Genomic DNA, 20021 nt, shown 5'->3' on the forward strand with positions numbered 1-20021 from the left:
GCGGCGCTCCACAGTTTGGGAGCATTTTCAGGGCTCTCAGGTCTCACACATTGGGCGTGAGACACACGCATTTCAACCCGTTCACACGCTACACTTTGTATTTCTAACACAGAGAAATTACCAGGATAACGCCCACCAAGTTGCGCCGCTATTTTTCATGACAGTGGTAGGGACCGATAATTTCCACGATCATGGAACTGCGGACGGAATCGCGGAGTTAGCCAGATAAAACGGAATCTGTTTTTAATGTGGAATATCGCGGAATTTTACATAATTTGAATAAAATGCTGTTTTGTGTGGAATATGAACGTATGTCTGGCAAAGGCAAAGATTTCCAGACTACGGCAGCACACTGACATGGATTGTGTAACAAAGCGAAGAGTTGCCACTCCGCTCTATTGTCACTGGCTACCAGCAGCACACTGGCTTAGCTTGTCTATTCAGAGAAGAGGTATCACTTTGGCTTATTTTGCAATCTTTGTTATCGCATGCATACTACTGCTCATTCATTGGTAGCTGAATTGTTAGGTCTGTTTGAGAAGTAATTTACATTTTTAAAATAATAATAATTTAACATATTGTTAAATTAATAATTGTTAAATTATTGTTATATTAAATTAATAACTTAACATATTGTTAAATTATTGGAGTCAAGCCCCAATTTTTTTTTATTTAATGTTATTATTGCAAAGTTCATTAAAAGTTCAATTGAATTACCATCTTAATTGCCTTTATTTTTAGTTAGGACATAACTTAAACACTTCAAGATGGAAGGAAGCGAATCATGGTAAAACAATAGAAGCTGCATGCTGACGCAATAATCTGCAATTTACGTATGATCCGATTAATTGAGGAATCGCAAAAATAATCGGTGTCGTGTCGATTATCAGAATAATTGTTTGTGGCAGCCCTAGTTTAAATGTAGTTACTTCCACCAGCGTATTAAGTTGATGTTCTGGAAGTCAGTTCCTTATGAAATGTTTTTACATGAGTTGTTGTGCGCTGGCATCATGTGATCTATAAAGCGAAAGAAGGAATGATATTAAACACAAGAAAACTTTTTTTGTTTGTTTGTTTTGTATAATTTATTTAAAACCTTTTATGGTTCAGAGGTGTAAATGTATTTGCCTGGATTATGTGTGAGTTAATAAATGCTTCCTAAATAAAGTTCAAAATGAGGAGAAGGAAATGTTATTGGTTTTTTTTTTTGTTGTTTTCCCCTCCCTAATCTAAAAGTCCCAGTAAAGACACAGAGGTATCAGTGATACAGGAGCCTATAGTTACAGTGCAGCCCTCAGTGTCTTAAGTATGAGGTAAAATGTCACGCACGGTGTTTGTTTAGTGAGATGAGCTGCCGTTCACTTCTTTCTGTGTGTTTTTCTGTGCCGGTTTCCTGACAGAGCAGGATGTAGCATAACTAACTGACTCTGTAGCCTCAGGTTGAAATCTCTTGTAGGACCAGAGATAGTGTGCACTGGAGTAATCCTGCATTCAAATATATACCTGGAACACCATGCAAATACAGGGCCAAAGACCTATTCATATCTGAGAGTCACTTCTAAACCAGATAAATGGTTTGTCAAGGAAAGTTACAGGAAGACATTTAGAGATGATTCATTTACAACTTGTTTTATCGCTCCCACTGATAATTTAGACCTTTTAGTGTCTTATGTTACAGTTTGGTCATTCTTAAGATAAAAGCAAAATAGAAACTCTATAATCTCAGTAAAATCAGAATTGCACAAACTGCATAAGCCCTCCTCCAACTGTCAGGCAGGCTATGATGAATTTTAGCCACACACCCCTTGGTTACATCCCGTAGTGCTGCTTGGCTCCTACAGTGCCCTGTCTCCAACAGGGCAGCGGGATTAACTATAAGCAATGTGAGGTCGGGAAAAGGGATTGATTATTTAGTCAAACTGCCATCACCACACCCATCTGTTCTGTTGGATTTACTTCAGCAAATAAGTGTCAGCCCTCATGAAGCCTCACCACCTTCCTCAAACACCAAACCTGTTGGGACGTTAAGCTGCTCCAGGCAAATCACATCATCTAGTTAAATCTGACAGACACAGTTTCCAGTCAGTATTGCAGACATGATTTTGTTAGGCAAGTTTGACATCATATAGAGTCAAAAAAAACAAAATCCTGATTGGTGCCGTTCTTTCAGCTCCTGGATATTAACAAAAAACAAGCATATCTATGCAGGGCAGTGGTGAAAGGAGTACTACAAATTACTACTCAAGCAGAAGCACTGATACTTGGCTGATATCTGACTGCAGTAGAAGTACTGCTGTAAAAATCTACTGCAGTAAAAGTAAAAAGCAGCTCATTTTAATTGTACTCAGAGTAAAAGTTACTTTTTTTTAAAAAACAGTAGCTTTGTTAGCTGTGATCTTTTCCATGCGGTTAGAAAAGGAGGAGAGAACACGGTTCAAACTAGATTCTTTTAAAGGTGCATTACGCAAAATTGGGTTGGGTTGACCGAAGTGACAGCCCTGGAGACTCAACTGACAAAACATGGAATAAGCCCATTATTATGATGGTTGAGTCTACATGGTTCTCAATATCATATATTTTTTTGGGGGGGGGGGTTGTTGAGTCTAAATGGTCCTTGCTTCCATCTGCCAGCTGCGTTTTTTTCATCATACAGCTTTTATTATGAAATTGGAAATGACAAAAAAGTAGAACCAACAAAGCAGAAGCAGATTCCTCTTCTCACCTTTGCTGACAGAGCTTTTATTGTGAAAGGTTCCACAATATATCACTGATCACTTTTTCTGTGTAATGGATATGATTTAAAATGTAGTGAAGTGCAATACTCAAGCAAAAATGGACTTAAGTAAAAGCCAAATTACTGACTTAAAAAAAAAAAAATACACCACAATTCCACAAAAAAAAGCTACTTAGTTATTGATTAACGTGAGTTAAGTAATTAGTTCCTTCTACCTCTAATAAAGGGTAAGGAATTAACTTGATTTCCGCACAAATGCAAAAGCACAGTCCCTTGATTTGCGCCAGAGGAGCCATAATTCCAGAAATCAGTGTCTGTATAGGGAGCTGAAGGGATATGAGGCTCACTGTCAGGTTCAGTTGGTAAACAAATCTGAGGTCTCTATGCAAATTATGTTGGTGTTACCCGGGCAACAGCGTCCGTTGTAATACACTGGAACAGTTAGGGCTCCTGAATCCTGGTGTGAGGAGACAGAGCAAATCAAAATCCTGCACAGGTAACCAATGGTGGAGAGAGGATCATCTTGGGCGGGACTAAACAAACAGGACGTGGGTCCTGGAAAAGGAGGGGCAGTGCTCAGGTTACCCGGGGGGAAATCTGGGGAAATTAGGGAACCAGATCCTCCCACACCTGAAATATTGGTCAACAGGTGTGTGAGGGTGAGAATTTTTTTCTGTTGTTTTTGCAACATGCCAGTTTTGATTCTCGTACAGCTGATAGACTGAGACTCAGGCGGTTGAAGGGGTCAGTGGAAATATTTATGTGTTTATCCATCCCTTCCTCATTTGCATATCCCAGTTGCCTGAGGTCCTGTGGTATCCTAAAATTTGCAAGTTCACCTGATTTTCTTCCCTGTAACTGTTCAGCTGTCAGCGAGGACATGGTCGGTGTTGCACGGAACCGCCGCTGCAGCATTCACTAGAAACAACAGGGAAATGTTTGAGTAAACGTTGCCAGCAGCGTGACAGAGCTGTCCGCAAGCCGCTGCCTGACGTCATGAAGTTATGGCAGAACCTGACGCCAGAGACAGCGCCAAACCTGGCAACCACAGCGGCACAAAACAAGAAAACTCAACCAAAATGTGTGTCCATCCAGCCGAGAAAACACAACAAATCAAAGAAAATCAAGACTCAAGTATCAAAATCCAATACACAACAAACCAAATGTACCTCTCTCACTCTCTGTATCTCTCTCTCTCGCACACACACACACTTGTTGGTTTTGCTGTATTTGTTGTATTGAATTACATTTGTTCTCTAAAGCCTTTCCTTAATCTTAGCCATGACCAAGTTAGGCCTAACCCTAATTGTAACCTAACCCTAATCCTAATTCGAACCTTAACCCTAACTTTAACCAATAAGACAAAATTAGCCTTCTCAGCCATTCCTCTCAAGTATAGCGAAACAAGCCCACACACACACACACGCACACTCACACACACTCACATACACACCAACCCCCCAGGCAACGAGATGGAGCAAAGATCTGAATTTGTCTTGCAAATTAGCTCTATGTAAATGTATCTCGGCCTGTGCTCCGAGGGTGTTCTGGGGTTGATGAGTGTGTTGAGCCCGAGGCACAGAAGGGAGATTCACAGAGGACGTGGCGGTGGTGGTGGGGGGGATCCCCAACGAGGGACGGCCCTCCCGGTAAGATAAGACATGTTATGAGAATCAGAGTTATTACTCACTGTCACTGGATATCTGTCAGTTCATATTTGTGACACAGTGCATCTCCAGCAGGCTCTGTGCTGGACCTACACACACTCCTTTCAGACCCCATTATCCCCTCAGAAAATGACAGTTTTGACTCGATGCATCATCTCTGTTTCTACTATTATCAGTGCGTTTTAAATTCAAATGTCTTGCTTGTCACGTTACCCGTGATGCGATGTTTCACTCCTTTCATTTTCCCATTTCATAACACTGTCAGGCCTAAAGAAGTTAAGTGTGAAAATTGATTTATCAGGTCTAACACTACACAAATAAAGTGTGTATGCCTTGTAGGGGACAGGCATCTTCTCCAGGGTGTGTCCTTGTCTTCGGCCCTGTGTGTAAACAGGGCTGAAGGTATGGAAAATGAATGTATGGATGGATGGATTATCCAAGGAACCATAAAAGACAATGGGAAGATGATCATTTGAGTTCAGTTACTGGTGTGAAATAAAGTCGGAAACAACAACGTCCAGCATGGAACAAAGAGGATATATAGGATAAACAGGAGTGGGTCTTTTATTTGACAAATTCATGAGGTGCAAGGAGCATCAGTAAATGTACAGAGGGAAACTTTAAAAAAAGGGGGTGATATTGTAGGAAGTCAGCTGGGAAAAACATCTAAACTAGCATGAAAAACTCAAATATTAACCTTCCTATTATCTTTGATGTCAATTTGGCCTGATGCAATGTTTAATGTCTCTAAATACATGATTAACATCTTTTTTTAACTTCATATTTAATGACTTCCAAATGTAATAGGGACAAGTGGGTAGACATACAATTAACATGATGATTTGTTTTCAAAGTCCTGTTTTCAATGTTTTATTTAAAGGGCTATTTAGGTTGCCAACAAGAAGCATGAAGCACCTGACACATAAACTTTAATTATAATAATTTTCTGAGAGTTTGAATTTTGGGGGTCAAACTGATTCCAGCTGATGAGAAAATCATAGTAAATTTGAAGGTACAGTAACAGGAGTGTTAAATTAAATCAAGTGGCACACTGTTTTCTTGTAATTCTGTTCATTTTCTAATCTCATCAGATGTTTTCATGAAGCAACATGGGCTTTGATAGGGAGATTATATGGGGGAAAAAAAGTGGAGTAAATGTGACGTCTCAGTGAAAATATATTTATAATTCCAAACACAAGGCATCAGAGGCGTGTTGAATGACATGAAAATGGCCCGTCACTAATCTATGTAGCAGCGCCACACAGGATGGACCAAGTAGAAAACAAAAAAATAAAACCAACTGGCAGCAGATTTCCTTTTTGTGCACGGACACAGGAAACGGCTCTATATGATCACATCCTTGAATGTCATGGTGGCGATACCGCTTGATTGCCAGTGACACAGCGTTAACTGTGTTGTGGGCTCAGGGTGACACAGGCCGCGTGCATCCTGCCCTCCCATTGGCTGCGGCTCATCCAAATATGGACATGTCTTCCAAAACTGACACGCCACCGTCAGCTGCAGGACCCGGATTCACCGTGGCAAAAGAAAGACGTGGTGCACAAGCAAAAGAGGGGGACGGCAGAACAGAACAGAAAAGGGGGAAGTGTTGAACATGTAAAGCGAGACGAGCTGGGAGGCAGCACTGTGAGAGAGTGAGAAGGAGTGAAATCTGGGGGGGCAGGTCTTTCCAGAGTGAACGAGGCGGTGCGGGGAGACTGATAGCCTTATCATGGCCGCAGCACACTGTAACGGTTGGATCACGCCAGCAGAGTGGCAGGGAGGAGTGGACAGGCCTTACACCGAGATAGCACCAAGTGCCGGCCTAATCCGAGGGAGCAGGGCTACCTAGTGATGGAGAGAAAGAAAGAAGAAGAGAAAAAGAAAGACACTTCTTCACCACAGCAGACAACAGATTGTCAGTCCCTGCATACCCCTCTGCCCACTTCCCTATCTCCCTGCCGCAAAGCACAGAAGTTCATAACTCCTCGCAGGAAACTCTGAAAAATGTTATCTGACTCTCTCTTTTTTTTTTTTCTGTTACCCTCCTGTTACCTTCAAATTTACTCACATTTGTTTTATTAGCCAGAGTCGTTTTGTCTACCTAAATAGGACTTTAAATAAAATTTCTTGTGGGAATTAAGTTTTTCCCTCTCAAATTATTATGAACTGGTCTGGCTCTCACACTACTGCAGGTGTGCTTGCATCAGCTCCGGGCCCAAAAAGCAGAAGGACGTATTGTTAAGATTATAAATGGCATTTCATAGTTCCTCATGTCACAATTTTTTTTTGTAAAATGTTGATATTTCTTATTTATTTTATACAGCTAAAAACAAAACAAAAAAGTAAAACACAGATGTGCACAAAATGTGACCAGGACATTGACAACATATCATTTTAATTTAATCTTTACCCAGTTGTCTCCATTAAATTAGGAAAACTCATTAAATATGGAGCAAAAAAAGATGTTAATCATGTATTTAGAGGCGTTAAACAGTGAATGGGGTCAAATTCACTCCAAAGATAATAGGAGGGATAGGCTAAGCTTTGAACACATCTTACGTCTTCATTATTATTCATAAAATTACCAAATTGGTTGTAGCTTTTTCTTACAATGGCTGCAGAATGTATTGCTATCTCAGAGTGCTTTACATGTGTATAGTCAAAACAAACACACATAAAAAATAATCACAAAATACAAAATACAAGAAAAGAAAATGACTACAAAAGAGGTGGACAAGACGTTATTCCATCTCTGAACAGCCAGTGCTCAGCTTAGTGCCGCCTCAAGGGCATTTAAAAGGAAGAACTAGAATAAAAGTCAACACAAAAGTTATTTCAGGCTTTCATTACCTATAAATACAAACCCAAGCTGGATGAACTCACTTTGCACATCTATTTCCTTATTTATTCCCTCTCCCCTCTGAGGCATTGGCATGTGGACAGTTTCTGGGAGGGACAGTGGTACACAAATCTCCTTTACCAAGTTCATGTAATTCAACAATGGTGGATGGCTCCCTCTGCCAACATGAAGCTGCCCGTCATGGCCCTTGGCAGCGACAAATGACAGAGTATACAGCACCAGTCAAAAGTTTGGACACACCTTCTAATTCAATAGTTTTTTCTAATTTTTATTATGCACTACATTGTATTGTGGTTTAACACTGAAGACATCAAAGCTATGAAAGAACACACATGGGATTATGCAGAAAACAAAACAAAGAGTGTTTTAACAAACCATAACACGTTTTAAAAATATAAATAAAGAAAAACACATTGAATGAAAGGTGTGTCCCAACTTGTGACTGGTACTTTATCAAATATATCAACTTCAGAAATGTGTGTTATTTAAATTTAATATTGAATCAACCCCAAACATTTATCATAACAGTGAGATAACAAACCTCCTGGAGTCAAAAACAGGCCGCATCCAAAAATAAAATGATCTCAGTGGTTCTCAAATGGGGATATACCTACCCCTAGCGGTAGATTGGAGTACTGCAGGAGGGGGTGCGTGAGATTTTTTTTTTTTTTTTTTTTTTTTTAGTTAATTTAAAAATATCAGTCATGCATCCTTCCTAAAAGAATTAGTCTATGCTATAGTAAGTTCAAGAAAAATGTAAATATGAGTTTTATGAACCACAGTTTATATTCAGTGCTCCAAAATATCAGTTTCAGGTTGTTGTGTCAGACACTAATGGCGCTGTATCGTACCTGTTTATATGGGTTTTTTTCTACAATTTTTTCCCCCACTAGTCAGGGGGAAATTGGCTGAATAAATACTTAACAGAACAAATATTTCACTGAAAAAAAAAAGTTTGAGAGTCGTGTGGGTTTCTACTGCCATCGTGTGGTGCAGATACAGCGGCCGCAGCCCTCTAACGGTCGTGTGGTTTTAAATCGATATTTTCTTGTACATATATATTGATATGTTTTTCTTTTCTTCTTGCTATTTGAGTGGTTTCATTCAAGCAAGCTGACACTGGAAAGAGTAAGGCACAACCAATTTCGACGGTTAAAACGACACGGAACCGTACCTTTACACCAGCGTTTCCAACCCGGTGTTATTTTGGAGTTGGACGCGCTCCTCCAACGGATCGGTGTTGCTAACCTGCGGGAAAAAGGCACCAATTTCACCCGTTTTCACGACAATTTGTACACCAAAGACATGGCAGACTCCAGAGACTTCAAGCTAAATTTTACTTTGAAAGAAATGAGCATCACCAGCTCGCCGGACGAGGCCAGCGTGCCGGGCAGCTCCTCCACGGTGGAGTGTCTGGACAAAAAACTGGTGTGTGTTGAATATCCAGCCTCGGTGTCCAGGGTGGACAAGATGCTGGAAACCGTCGGGGGTGAGAGAGGGGTGTCCCGGGTAAGCAGACAGCACCTGTGTGGGGGCTGGTGGTCGGAAAAGTGTCGAAATGTCTAAAACTGTGTCGTTAATTAGCGATAATAATGTCGATATAAGTCAAAATTTCACTTTTACAGGTTTTCAGGCCTATGTGTCAGGTACTCTATGTTGTTGACAACCTAAATAGATAGATAGATAGATAGATAGGTATACTTTATTGATCCCAGACTGGGAAATTCACACGTTACAGCAGCATCATCAATAAAAACAAAAAATTAAAAAAATTAAATTAAAAGTATATACAATGGAGACTAATAAATAGCCCTATAAATAAAACATAACCTCCCCTACTCAAAGTTAAGGGCTAAGTAGTTTTATATTATGTCTGTAAGAGTCTTTAAAAGCTTGTAGACACCTTGATAAGTTTGCTTGTTGCATGTAAAAGTCATGTAATGGTAAAATAAAATAGCAAACCATGACCACTGAGTGAATCTTGACCCATAGATGGATAGATGGATAGCTAGAGATAGATAGATAGATAGATACTTTATTCATCCCGAAGGAAATTCACAGTTTCCAGCAGTATCCACAGAGTACAAGATTAAGTAAATCAAAAATAAAGAATAAGTAAATCAAAAATAAAGAATAAAGAATAAAGATGACCCTCGAGATCTAAAGATCTAAGTACCAATGTGCAAAAAAAAACAATGTGCAAAAAACCAATAAAACCAGTGTGCATCGAACAGACAATAAATAAATAAATAGCGCCCAGATGATAAATAGATGATAAAAAGCCAATAAAACCAGTGTGCATCGATGTATACAATGTGCATAGATGTGGGCAATGTCCAAATTCACAGTATAAACAGATGATAAATAGCAGCAAGCAATATATACACTATAAACGAGGATAAAAAATAGAAGATGATAGATGCAACACTAGACAATAAGCACACCACTTTAGGGTTGTTTAATGTCTAGTTTGCTGTGTGTCAGTCAGCCTCTCTGTCTGGGCACATCTCGTAGATAAATCTGTCAGTACGGCTGGAGTTAACCTGGCTTTTCCTAACGTGTCCCTTTCCCCCAAATCCCACAGACGTACGCTTACCCCAACAGGCGGCTTGAGCTGCGTTTCCGGCCTCAGGACCCTTTCTGCCACCCTCTGTGTGGCAACCGCTTCCCGGCCAGCAACCTCCTGCTCCGAGTGCGGAGGCGGGTGCGAAAAAAGGATCCCAAGGATGCTCAGATCCACATGGAGATACTGGGAATCATAGGAACTACATACAAATTCCAAGGTTAGGTTTAGCTGGATTTGGAGACCCGTTCTCAGGCATCACATCTAAAAAGTTAAGGGAAAATGACTAATTATTATTTGTTTGTTCTTCCAATTCAGGGATGGTGGACTTTCAGTGCCTCGCTGTGCATTCAGAAGAAGGAAAACACACGTCCTTGTATGACAAAATCATCCTTCGCAAGTCAGAGAATCAGGAGTACTTCGAGCAGCCCGTGCCTTTCTTCCTCCCCCCGCCCATCTTCTCACGTCTCGACAGTCCGGTGGATTACTTCTACCGCCCTGACAGCCATCACAAGTTAGTGAGGGGTCTGTGGGAAAAGCTGGGGAAAGCCTTCTTCATTCAGACTTTTTGATAATTTTGCAGACTCGCTGCTTGTCAGCAATAGTTCTCATTACTTATGAGCAAAGTTAAAAATCACAATCTGTTTGGCCAAATAACCTCGATATACAATCATTAGTAATGAATATATGATAGCCAGGCAGATAAAGACAAATATCAGAATGACTACAGCAGTCTAATAAGTTTGGAAAATGTCTTTTTTTTTTTTTTTTACTGTAATGAAGCCTTTAAAACTAGGACAAGACAACACTTATGTTATACAAGATATTAATGAGAAATGTCCTCAGTTTTGCTTTGACATGTCTGTTGCTATCAGGAAGGTTTGTGTAATATTGACTTTTTTGTGTGTGTGTTTCTAGCCAAGTACCAAGCACCAGGGAAAACTTCATTGGTCTGAATCGTGCCCGCCGGCCTCACAACACAATTTTCATCAACTTCATCGATGCCAGCGTGCCCTCTGAGCCCCTAGAGGCCGCCAAGGTCAACTGGCAGCGGGTGTGTTTGAAGGACTGTGACAGACAGGCTGAAGAAGACATGAGAAAGGTGAGTGTGTCAGTTTCCGGCCACTTTAAGGTACAGTTACTCATTTGTGGCGCTTGCTGTTGCCAGACTTGAACTGTATACCCATTACTCAGCAGGGTCACACACACACACTGTCTCATTTTGTCTGCTGCTTCAAAAGGATCCATTTCAGACTCTAAGGTTCGGCTACATCAGCTTAGATTCAGCTGATATCCACCAGTATCACGTCTTTCTGTTCAGAAATCCAGAATAGCTGTCTAAAAGCTTGTCAAAACCTCTGTGCAAAGTTTAGTAAAGGTCCCAAAACACAAAAATAACAATGATGCACAATATATATTGGCATGCCATTGTACTGGCTGATTAAGGCGCTAAAAAGAAGTATCGATATGACACTTAAGTTATGCCTAAATGCTTGATATTCCAGTGAATGTGTATTTTGAAAAGCATTGTATTTTTTGTCTTCATCTGTCATTGGGCTTTCACAATAAGAATAATAATATGTTAATTTCACTACAGGCGAGACTTGATGTTCTCTGCAATGAGGTGGAAAAAAGGAAAGCCGTTCCTTTTTTGTGGGGCATAATAAATTAAAAACAGTTTTTTCTGATTATGATAGGACATCGATGACACGTCTGTGCTGTCCCGTTTTCTCTGTGCTTTTCACAATAAAGGTAGAGGAGAAAATCTACAATATGTGTTTTGTAAATTTATCTAACAATATAGGGCTGTTTATGTAAAAAGTTTGTTGCTTTCAAAAGTGCCATGTCAAGACAAACATGCACCAGTGTATGAAAAGCAAAATGCAATCACAAGCTCATTAAAAAGACCATTTTCGCTGTTTTTTGTGCTCATAACAGCAGTCGGTCCAGAGCAAACCACTGAGCCTAAGGACCAAATCTATTTACATCAGAACTGAGCAAAGAAAACAAATCTACCTTAAATAATAATCCGGTTCAGCTTTTTGCAGTGTGTTGCAAAAAACAGAGCAGAGGAGACAAGGCTGATTTTCTCTGTGCTTTTCACGATAAAAAACATCCTTTTAAATGTTTGTTAATTTTAGTTTTTCAGCTTTTCCTCTACAGGCTCTTTTCCTGTACAGATTAATACTCTGGAGAATTTTTGCATTAGGACTTAAATTGGGGAAAAGGGTTTCAAACAGATTTCATAGGGCATGATTTAATTGTGCACTGAAATGAAAATTTTCTGATGAAATTTATTGGCAATGCAGCCCCCTGCTGCCTCAAAACCACTGAGCTAAAAAAAAAAAAAAAACACAGTGAGTTTGCCCCACCGTGGTTGTATGAACTCTGTCACCGCCATGACATGAGTCACTCTTTTTTCCCAGGCTTGTATTTGCTCACTACATTATCACTGATTTTTTTTGCCCCTGCAGTTTCCTATTTGTGAGATTGATGCTGGCGGTTTGAGCAAACAGTCATGACCTACTCTTCATTTACTGACTCACACACAACTTATTAACAATTTATTCACAATTCACATTCAGTTCTGCTGTATTTCAGGAGTTTTGTTTTGGGTTCATTGTCGATAGTGAGGCTAAACTTGGGGCACTTCTAGTAAAGTTAAGCCCACATCAGCCGCTCTGATGAGTTTTCCTGAAGACCCAAAGTAAAATGCAAGTTCTTAAGTGCTAGATCTCATTTAATGATCTATTCATATTTATTGTAATACATTTTTGTTTCTGTTAGACGCTAATGTAGAATAAAATGAAGTAAATATAAGTGTTTCTTGTACTGTTTTCTCTGGTGGTGCCTCTGATTTTGGTTGGCCTTTGTCAGTGAAAGCTGTGTTTTGATATTTGTGTTTTGACCCCGCAATCACACAGTAACTCCTATCTAACTCTATGGTTTTATTTTTCTCTGTATTTCATCGTTGGATGGTCACTCTTCTAACCCATCCTACCCAAACATCGCCCGCGGTTGTCGTTACAGAGGTCTAGCTTTCTTGAAGTTGGAAAACAATGTTATATAATGCTGTGTAGAAATATCAGTGCCCTCTTTCCTGTGCTTTTATCTTATCTTAAACCAAACTTTTTGTGCCTAGATGTTTGAGAGCCGACCCATCTGGTCCCGGAACGCAGTCAAGGCCAACATCGACATCCACCCTGAGAAGCTCAAACTGCTGCTGCCGGTCTTCGCCTATTACATGGTGAGCTGAGGACACGGAGCCTGGACCTCGGACAGAGAAGAAAGCAGAGTTTCTGCTCTCATCCATCATGTTTCCCCATTTCAAATGATAAAAAAGTAAACTTAAACAAACAAAAATAAAAAGAGTCAGGCTAAGACTACATGTGTGAACATCTCTGAGGTATTAAATTCTGTCTTTAACTCAAATGAGAATTAGAATCAGAAATACTCCACTGATCCCTGAGGAGAAATTGGGATTTTTTTTTTTTTTGGTAGGAATTTGACACTTTATTTATATTACTTTCAATAGTCTGTCCCTATTTTGCAAAGATCCCGATTAGAAATACACATAGGTTTCAAGTGTTCCTCCTGGGCTCCCATTAAAACACAGTATAAATCCAGGCACATACACAAAACAAATTTAAAAAATAGATAAATAAATAGGATTAGTCTGGCATGGGCCACAGCATGAAAAACAAAATGTGAAAAACAAAATGAAGTGGTAAAATCCACAATTTTTTGGGGTGTAAATCGAAACGTAAACACTTGGGTTTGCGTTATAGGTGACAGGACCCTGGAGAAGTCTGTGGGTGCGGCTCGGCTACGACCCAAGAAAGAACACCGAGGCCAAGAAATACCAGATGCTGGACTTCAGGATTCGCTGCAGCACCAAACATGGTGAGAGAGAAACATGTGATGCAGAGTCAGACAGGCCCCTGGAAACTTATGGTCTTGTGCAACAAGCTAATTTAATTTGACATTTGACTGTATGCTTTTTTGTAATGTTAATTAATGTGTGAATTATTTTGTCATTGCATTGCATGAAATGTATGTGCATAAATTTGATGGAGAGGCATGTTCCTATCAACCAATGTAGTTTTTCCAATTTTTTTTTTTTTTTTTTTTTTTTAGGAAGCCCAATTCACACTATTTAAATGCCTACATATCTGTCCCTAACAATAAATAAATAAATAAATAAATGAATGAATAAATACACATCACATTTTTTTCTCCATAATGATGTGAATTTAAAACAATAGAAAACATAATATGGTAGATTTTATGAAAAGGTTCTGCATTAATGGAACAAGAGTGGAAAAAAGAAAAACAGTGGTGGATTTTATTTCTCACATGTCTAATAGTGCTTGTCTCTCTTTTTGCTCCCTGTAGGATATTCAATTAGTGACATGCCAGTGAAAGCCAAGAGGAGCTCCCTTGACTACACTTTGCCTATCACATTCAACAAAGCAGGTGAAAACCTACGTTTTGCTTAAATATACATTTATTTATCAAAGTAGTGCCACTGACTTTAAAGGTCTGTTGCTTTCAGAAGTGCAATATAAAAGTTGCAGACAAACATGCACCAGTGTGTGAAAAGCAAAATGCAGTTAAAATCAAAATGCCATTAATGCTGTGCATGTGCTCACTGACAGTTGTATGTAATACTTCACATAGCATACTTTAGCATACAATATTCAAAATTGTGTTATAAAAGCCACTATCACCCATGTGTCAATCTACTAGTTCCATTTTTTGAAATTGCTATTATCTGGGAAAAACCATAGTTTATAGAAATTAATACAATTGGTTTTTAGCAAATGAGCTTTTCATTTATTGACAAATGGCAGCATCAGCAGTGACTGAAGCCTTGAACATAAACACAAATAAAGAGACAATATGCTTCTTATTGTTTTTTAAGCTTATTAAGGCAACAGTAACATTTTTTTTTTATAACCACGAGTTCCTTCCTGCCTGGACACAGGAGTGTGTGCACTTTCATGTGTGTGAGTGGAACCGAGGCCTCTGGCGACACCGTGTCAGTCCAGGGGAGCAGAAAATGGGTATTTTTAGGCTTAGACTCACATACAGAGATAGCGTGTGAAAAAGATTTCTGCATCCTGTGAACTGACAGTTTGCTTAGGTTTACAAAGAAGAAGTCAGTCAGTGATGCTAATGCTTTGTAATTATTGTATTACTGATGCCTACATTAACAGAGTCAGTGAAGCAGGCAGAGATACAGCAGTTGTGTTTTGTTCAAGAGAGTCTGCCGGCTGCTGAATTTGTTTGATGCATCCTTATGTTGAAATGAGATAGTCAGTGTGTAAGTAACTCAGTGCCGCAGTTGATTGGTACTGATGTAATTTTGAAATTCAAGCAGCAAGTATTGATGAATTGCAATCACCATAATTCATTGCCCTTGATAATAATAATTCACAGCCTTGATAATCAGATGGAAGTAATAGCAAGCTAACACTGCAATACCCTTAACCTATACTTTATTGAGTGATGCTGTTTGGAAAAATGCCACTCTCTGGGCTTGCTGAATAAAACTTTAATAACAGGGTGTCAATCATTACCACCCTTCAGTTCCCCAGCCGGCCAGCGTGATGGAGCTCCCAGCACAGGAGGGTCCCAGCACGAGCCGGCAGCCGGTTCCAGTCAGGTACCAGCTCAAGGTCAGTGACGAGTGCAGCTCCGGTCGTGTCAGTGTGGCCTGAGTGTGTGGTCAGAGTGACCACAGTTTGTAGCTCAGTAGCATTAACACCACTAATACTCATGGTATGAAAAAACAATGTCGATGAAAGTGTCTAATAAAAAGCGTTATGTGCCCCAAAACAAAATCCTTTGTGAGTGAATGTGGCTGAAGATATGCAAGAAAATAGCATCTTAAAAGTTGAGGTGGTTGATGAGAGTAAGGGATATCCCATTGTCAGGGAGAAAAGGAGTGTGTCTAGACTTCATTGTCTGTTTGGTTGTCAGATTTTCAGGTAACCTACTGAGAAAATCAAGAAATGTAAGGTCAACAGACTGTGTTACATTGAATAGTAATGTAAATATTGTCAGCATGGAAGGCAATACTACTTTAGTGTTACAAGCTAACTTTACTTTCACCCTCCTAGGAGTCATCTTACATCTTCAAAGAAGGCATGCTGCCTCCTCACAGACAGATGTTTTACCAGCTCTGTGATCTGGATGTGGAAAGGTACGATCAAGAGTTGTGTACGCGTTGTGTCTGTCCAGTAGAGACAGACAACAAATTAAACTGAAACTCTTTCTTCACCACTTCTGGAAACTGTAAAGTCTCTGGTGTGCAGATGAAAAATGGTCTGGTTTGTTCAAAAAAAAAAAAAAAAAAAAAAAAAAAGTCAACAAAAACAGCAACAGGTTTGCTTATACAAAAATACATAAATATCTAGCAAATTCTTGACTATTCTGTCATGCCAGAAAATAATATTGTAATGACAAGAGTGCACTAAATAAGAGTGTAGATCTCCACCAGTTGTAGCTACAGTAAGCATTGTTACTATGTGTATTACTTAGTCTGCTGCTACTGTACTATACATATATAAATAACATAATAAATGTAGTTACTGTAAAAGTCAAAGTAAATAATTTATAATCACCGCCTTTTTCCATCTCAGCATCCACTTGTAATCATTCTGCAAAAGCAAAGTTCAAAATTTCTTCTAAAGGTCTCCGTTTTTCTGTCTCTCTCTCTCTCTCTCTCACACACACACACACACACACACACACACACACACACACGCACAGAGACATAAACATCTGTGGTCGTCTGAATTTGTCCCATTTTAACCCCCGCTTGTTGACAGATTTTATCAGCCTCTGATACTGCGTACAGTTATCTTCGAAAGGCGGTAGAGACAGGCGGTAGCTTGTCGAGGAAAAAATTAATACAAAAATCTCAAATAACCCAAACTGTAAAATACTTGACAGCTCATGATATCAAATAATAATGTAGTATAAACAACATAGTGGCTACAATAAGCATAGTTACTATGTGTATTAGTCTGCTGCTACTGTACAATACATATAAATGAATAACATAATAAGTGTAGATACTGTAAAAGTTACAGTAAATAATTTATAATCACCACCTTTTTCCATCTCAGCATCCACTTGTAATCATTCTGCAACAGCAAAGTTCAAAATTACTTACTACGTCTCTCTTTTCCTCTTTCTCTCTCTCTCTCTCTCTCACTCACACATACACACACACACACACACACACACACACACACACTCACACACACGTGCACACACACACACACACACTCTCTCACACTCTCTCACACACACACACACACACACCTGTGGTCGTCTGAATTTGTCCCATTTTAACCCCCGCTTGTTGACATATTATATCAGCCTCTGATACTGCGTACAGTTATCTTCGAAAGGCGGTAGTGACAGGCAGTAGCTTGTCGAGGAAAAAATTAATACAAAAATCTCAAATAACCCAAACTGTAAAATACTTGACAGCTCATGATATCAAATAATAATGTAGTATAAACAACATAGTGGCTACAGTAAGCATAGTTACTATGTGTATTAGTCTGCTGCTACTGTATTATACATATATATGAATAACATAATAAGTGTTAATTACTGTAAAAGTTACAGTAAATAATTTATAATCACCACCTTTTTACATCTCAGAATCCACTTGTAATCATTCTGCAACAGCGAAGTTCAGAATTTCTTCTAAAGGTCTCTGTTCTTGTCTGTCTGTCTCTCTCTCTCTCTCTCTCTCTCTCTCTCTCTCTCTCTCTCTCTCTCTCTCTCATGCACACACACACACACACACACACTCACACACACTCACTCACACACACTCTCACTCTCACACACACACACACATACACACACTCACTCACACACACGTGCGCACACACACACACACACACACAGCTGTGGTTGTCTGAATTTGTCCTATGTTAACCCCTGCTTGTTGACACATTTACCAGCCTCTGGTACCGTGTTATCTCCGACAGGCAGTAGTGACAGGCGGTAGCTTTTCAAAGAAAAAAGTTAATACAAAAATCACAAATAACCCAAACTGTAAAATACTTGACAGCTGATGTTATCAAATAATAATGCAGTATAAATAGAGTGTCATTCTGCAACAACTTAGTAATATCTTAGCAACCATTTGAATGTTACATATTCTTATATTTCCAGCTGCTTACAGGCAGCCCATTCAGTTTTGCCAGGAAAGGTGTTTTATAATTGTAATTGCATTTTTTACCCTCTTATTGCGTTCCTAGGTTGCCATTTCGTCTGAGTTTGTTACGATAGCCATCTGTCACTTTAGCTGTGTTATATTTGGGTTGTGTAACGCAGCTCCGTGTCTGTCCTCAGTATAAAGAAAGTGATTGAGCGGAACAGCGGTAAAGAGAGCGCATGCGACGAGAGGGACGGCTGGTGTGAGGTCGGCACTACAGACGAACTGAGGGACATGATATCAGCCATGATCAAGAAAATCATCCGAAGCCAGAGACCAAGTAAGGAAACGTCCCCCAGAATGCCTCATCATGGGTCACAATCAGCTCAGATATGATTCAGTAGCAGTGTCAACCTGCATACAGTAGATTTTTGTAATTTTATAGAAGTGCAACACAATTTCATAGCAGAATATTTTTAGAATTTGAATGAAAGAAAGCTGATTTTCTTTCTAACTTTAAAGAGAAGTAAGTCAACAAGCTCTCCTTGACACAGATGGTTCAGTTTCCCCAGGTGTGTGCGGTCACACATTAGGTCAGTCTGTCCCGCTGGTCAAGCCCTTCCCTCTTATCCCAGACACAACATCACCCGATGTTTACTTTGTGACCTCAGGTGATGTGGTGCCACTTCATTCTAGTGGGCCGCACACTTCATGCTGAGTAGGTGACAATTAGCAAGCGATTCTTTTAATTACACCTAAATTACATCAAACATTTACCTCAAAATTTAATGAAAACCAAAACTTTTACTTTCACTGTGTCACCAAACTCATTCTTGATGAATATTTCAGATCCATTACATCATAAAAATGAAACCAGGATTGCCTCTGGTCGTGGAATATCATCTGGAATATCATGAAATCCTAAAACTGGCTTTACTGATGCAACATGAATTCAACTTCAGCTCTGTGCAGCTCAGTTGTATTGGAGTTTATGATTTTGTGAGAAATCATAAAATTCTGTTTGCAGCATCATTTTGAATGTTCAGAATGAGTTTGGTGACCCAATAAAACTTTTGTTTTTCAGTATTTTTTTTTAAGTAAGTAAGTAAGTAAGTTTTTCAAGTAAGTAATTGTTGATATAAATTAATTTCAACAGAATTTTAAATATGTTACTTGCTTATTGTCACCTACTTACCATTAAATTGTCACCGGTAGTTTTGTAACAACAAACAGCACTACTCAGCAAAATGTATGAACTCATTACAACTTCTTTTTTTAATTTTTGATAATTAATGTTCTGCTGCTTCCCAGGTTTGCCAGAATTCCCTGTGAAGCGCAGACGCTCTGGCCTCACTTTGAGACCCCGAGCGAAGGCCGTGGAAGAAGAGGACAACAACGAGGAGGATGAAGAGGAGGAGGAGGAGGAGGATGAATTTCATCCGTCAGAGGGAAGTGAAAATGAGATGGAAACAGAAATATTGGAATACATGTGAAGATGGACAAAGACACTTGACATTTGTCTGCTTTGCTGAATCACATTAGTCACAACAATTATGCTGGTGACTCTTTTCTGTGAAATGTTTTTTTATTTATTTTACTGATGAATTGTAAATAAAAAATGTTTCTCTACTGAGTGGCAAAAGCATCTCTTTGGAAACACCTCCATCCTGAAGGTGCGGTTTCCTCCAGTGTCACCCAGTGACGTTCAGAATATTTAAAATGCTCAGACTGTTTCCTGGACGTGATCACAATAAAGTTCATTCATATTTATTCATTGCATACATTGTATTTATTTAACATTTCTTCAACCAGGTAACTCCTCTGAGATCAAGAATCTCTTTAAAGAGAGATGTGACTGAGATGGAAAAACTTTTTCTGCAAACTTAAAAACAGTGTGCATGAGCAAAAACACCATTACCTTTTCACTTTGAAAGATTCAGAAAAAGGTTTTGTTGCCCAAATTGTTGGAGTACTCCACTGAGCTGCAAAATCTCTTATCTCCTTAT

The 20021-nt window shown here is 39.3% G+C and overlaps 1 protein-coding gene across 1 annotated transcript; it reads left to right on the forward strand.

The window, feature by feature from the left end:
- Window positions 1–8285: 8285 nt before the first annotated feature.
- Window positions 8286–19785, forward strand: gtf3c5 (general transcription factor IIIC, polypeptide 5). The gene is made up of 11 exons (XM_030066111.1): window positions 8286–8773; window positions 9849–10047; window positions 10146–10341; window positions 10746–10929; window positions 12970–13074; window positions 13616–13730; window positions 14223–14303; window positions 15420–15508; window positions 15953–16035; window positions 18213–18355; window positions 19327–19785. The coding sequence occupies exons 1-11, from the start codon at window positions 8570–8572 to the stop codon at window positions 19506–19508; spliced, it is 1581 nt and encodes a 526-aa protein (XP_029921971.1). The 5' UTR covers window positions 8286–8569; the 3' UTR covers window positions 19509–19785.
- The last annotated feature ends 236 nt before the right edge of the window (window positions 19786–20021 follow it).

Source organism: Myripristis murdjan, chromosome 12 (assembly GCF_902150065.1).
Source record: "Myripristis murdjan chromosome 12, fMyrMur1.1, whole genome shotgun sequence".
NCBI lineage: Eukaryota > Metazoa > Chordata > Actinopteri > Holocentriformes > Holocentridae > Myripristis > Myripristis murdjan.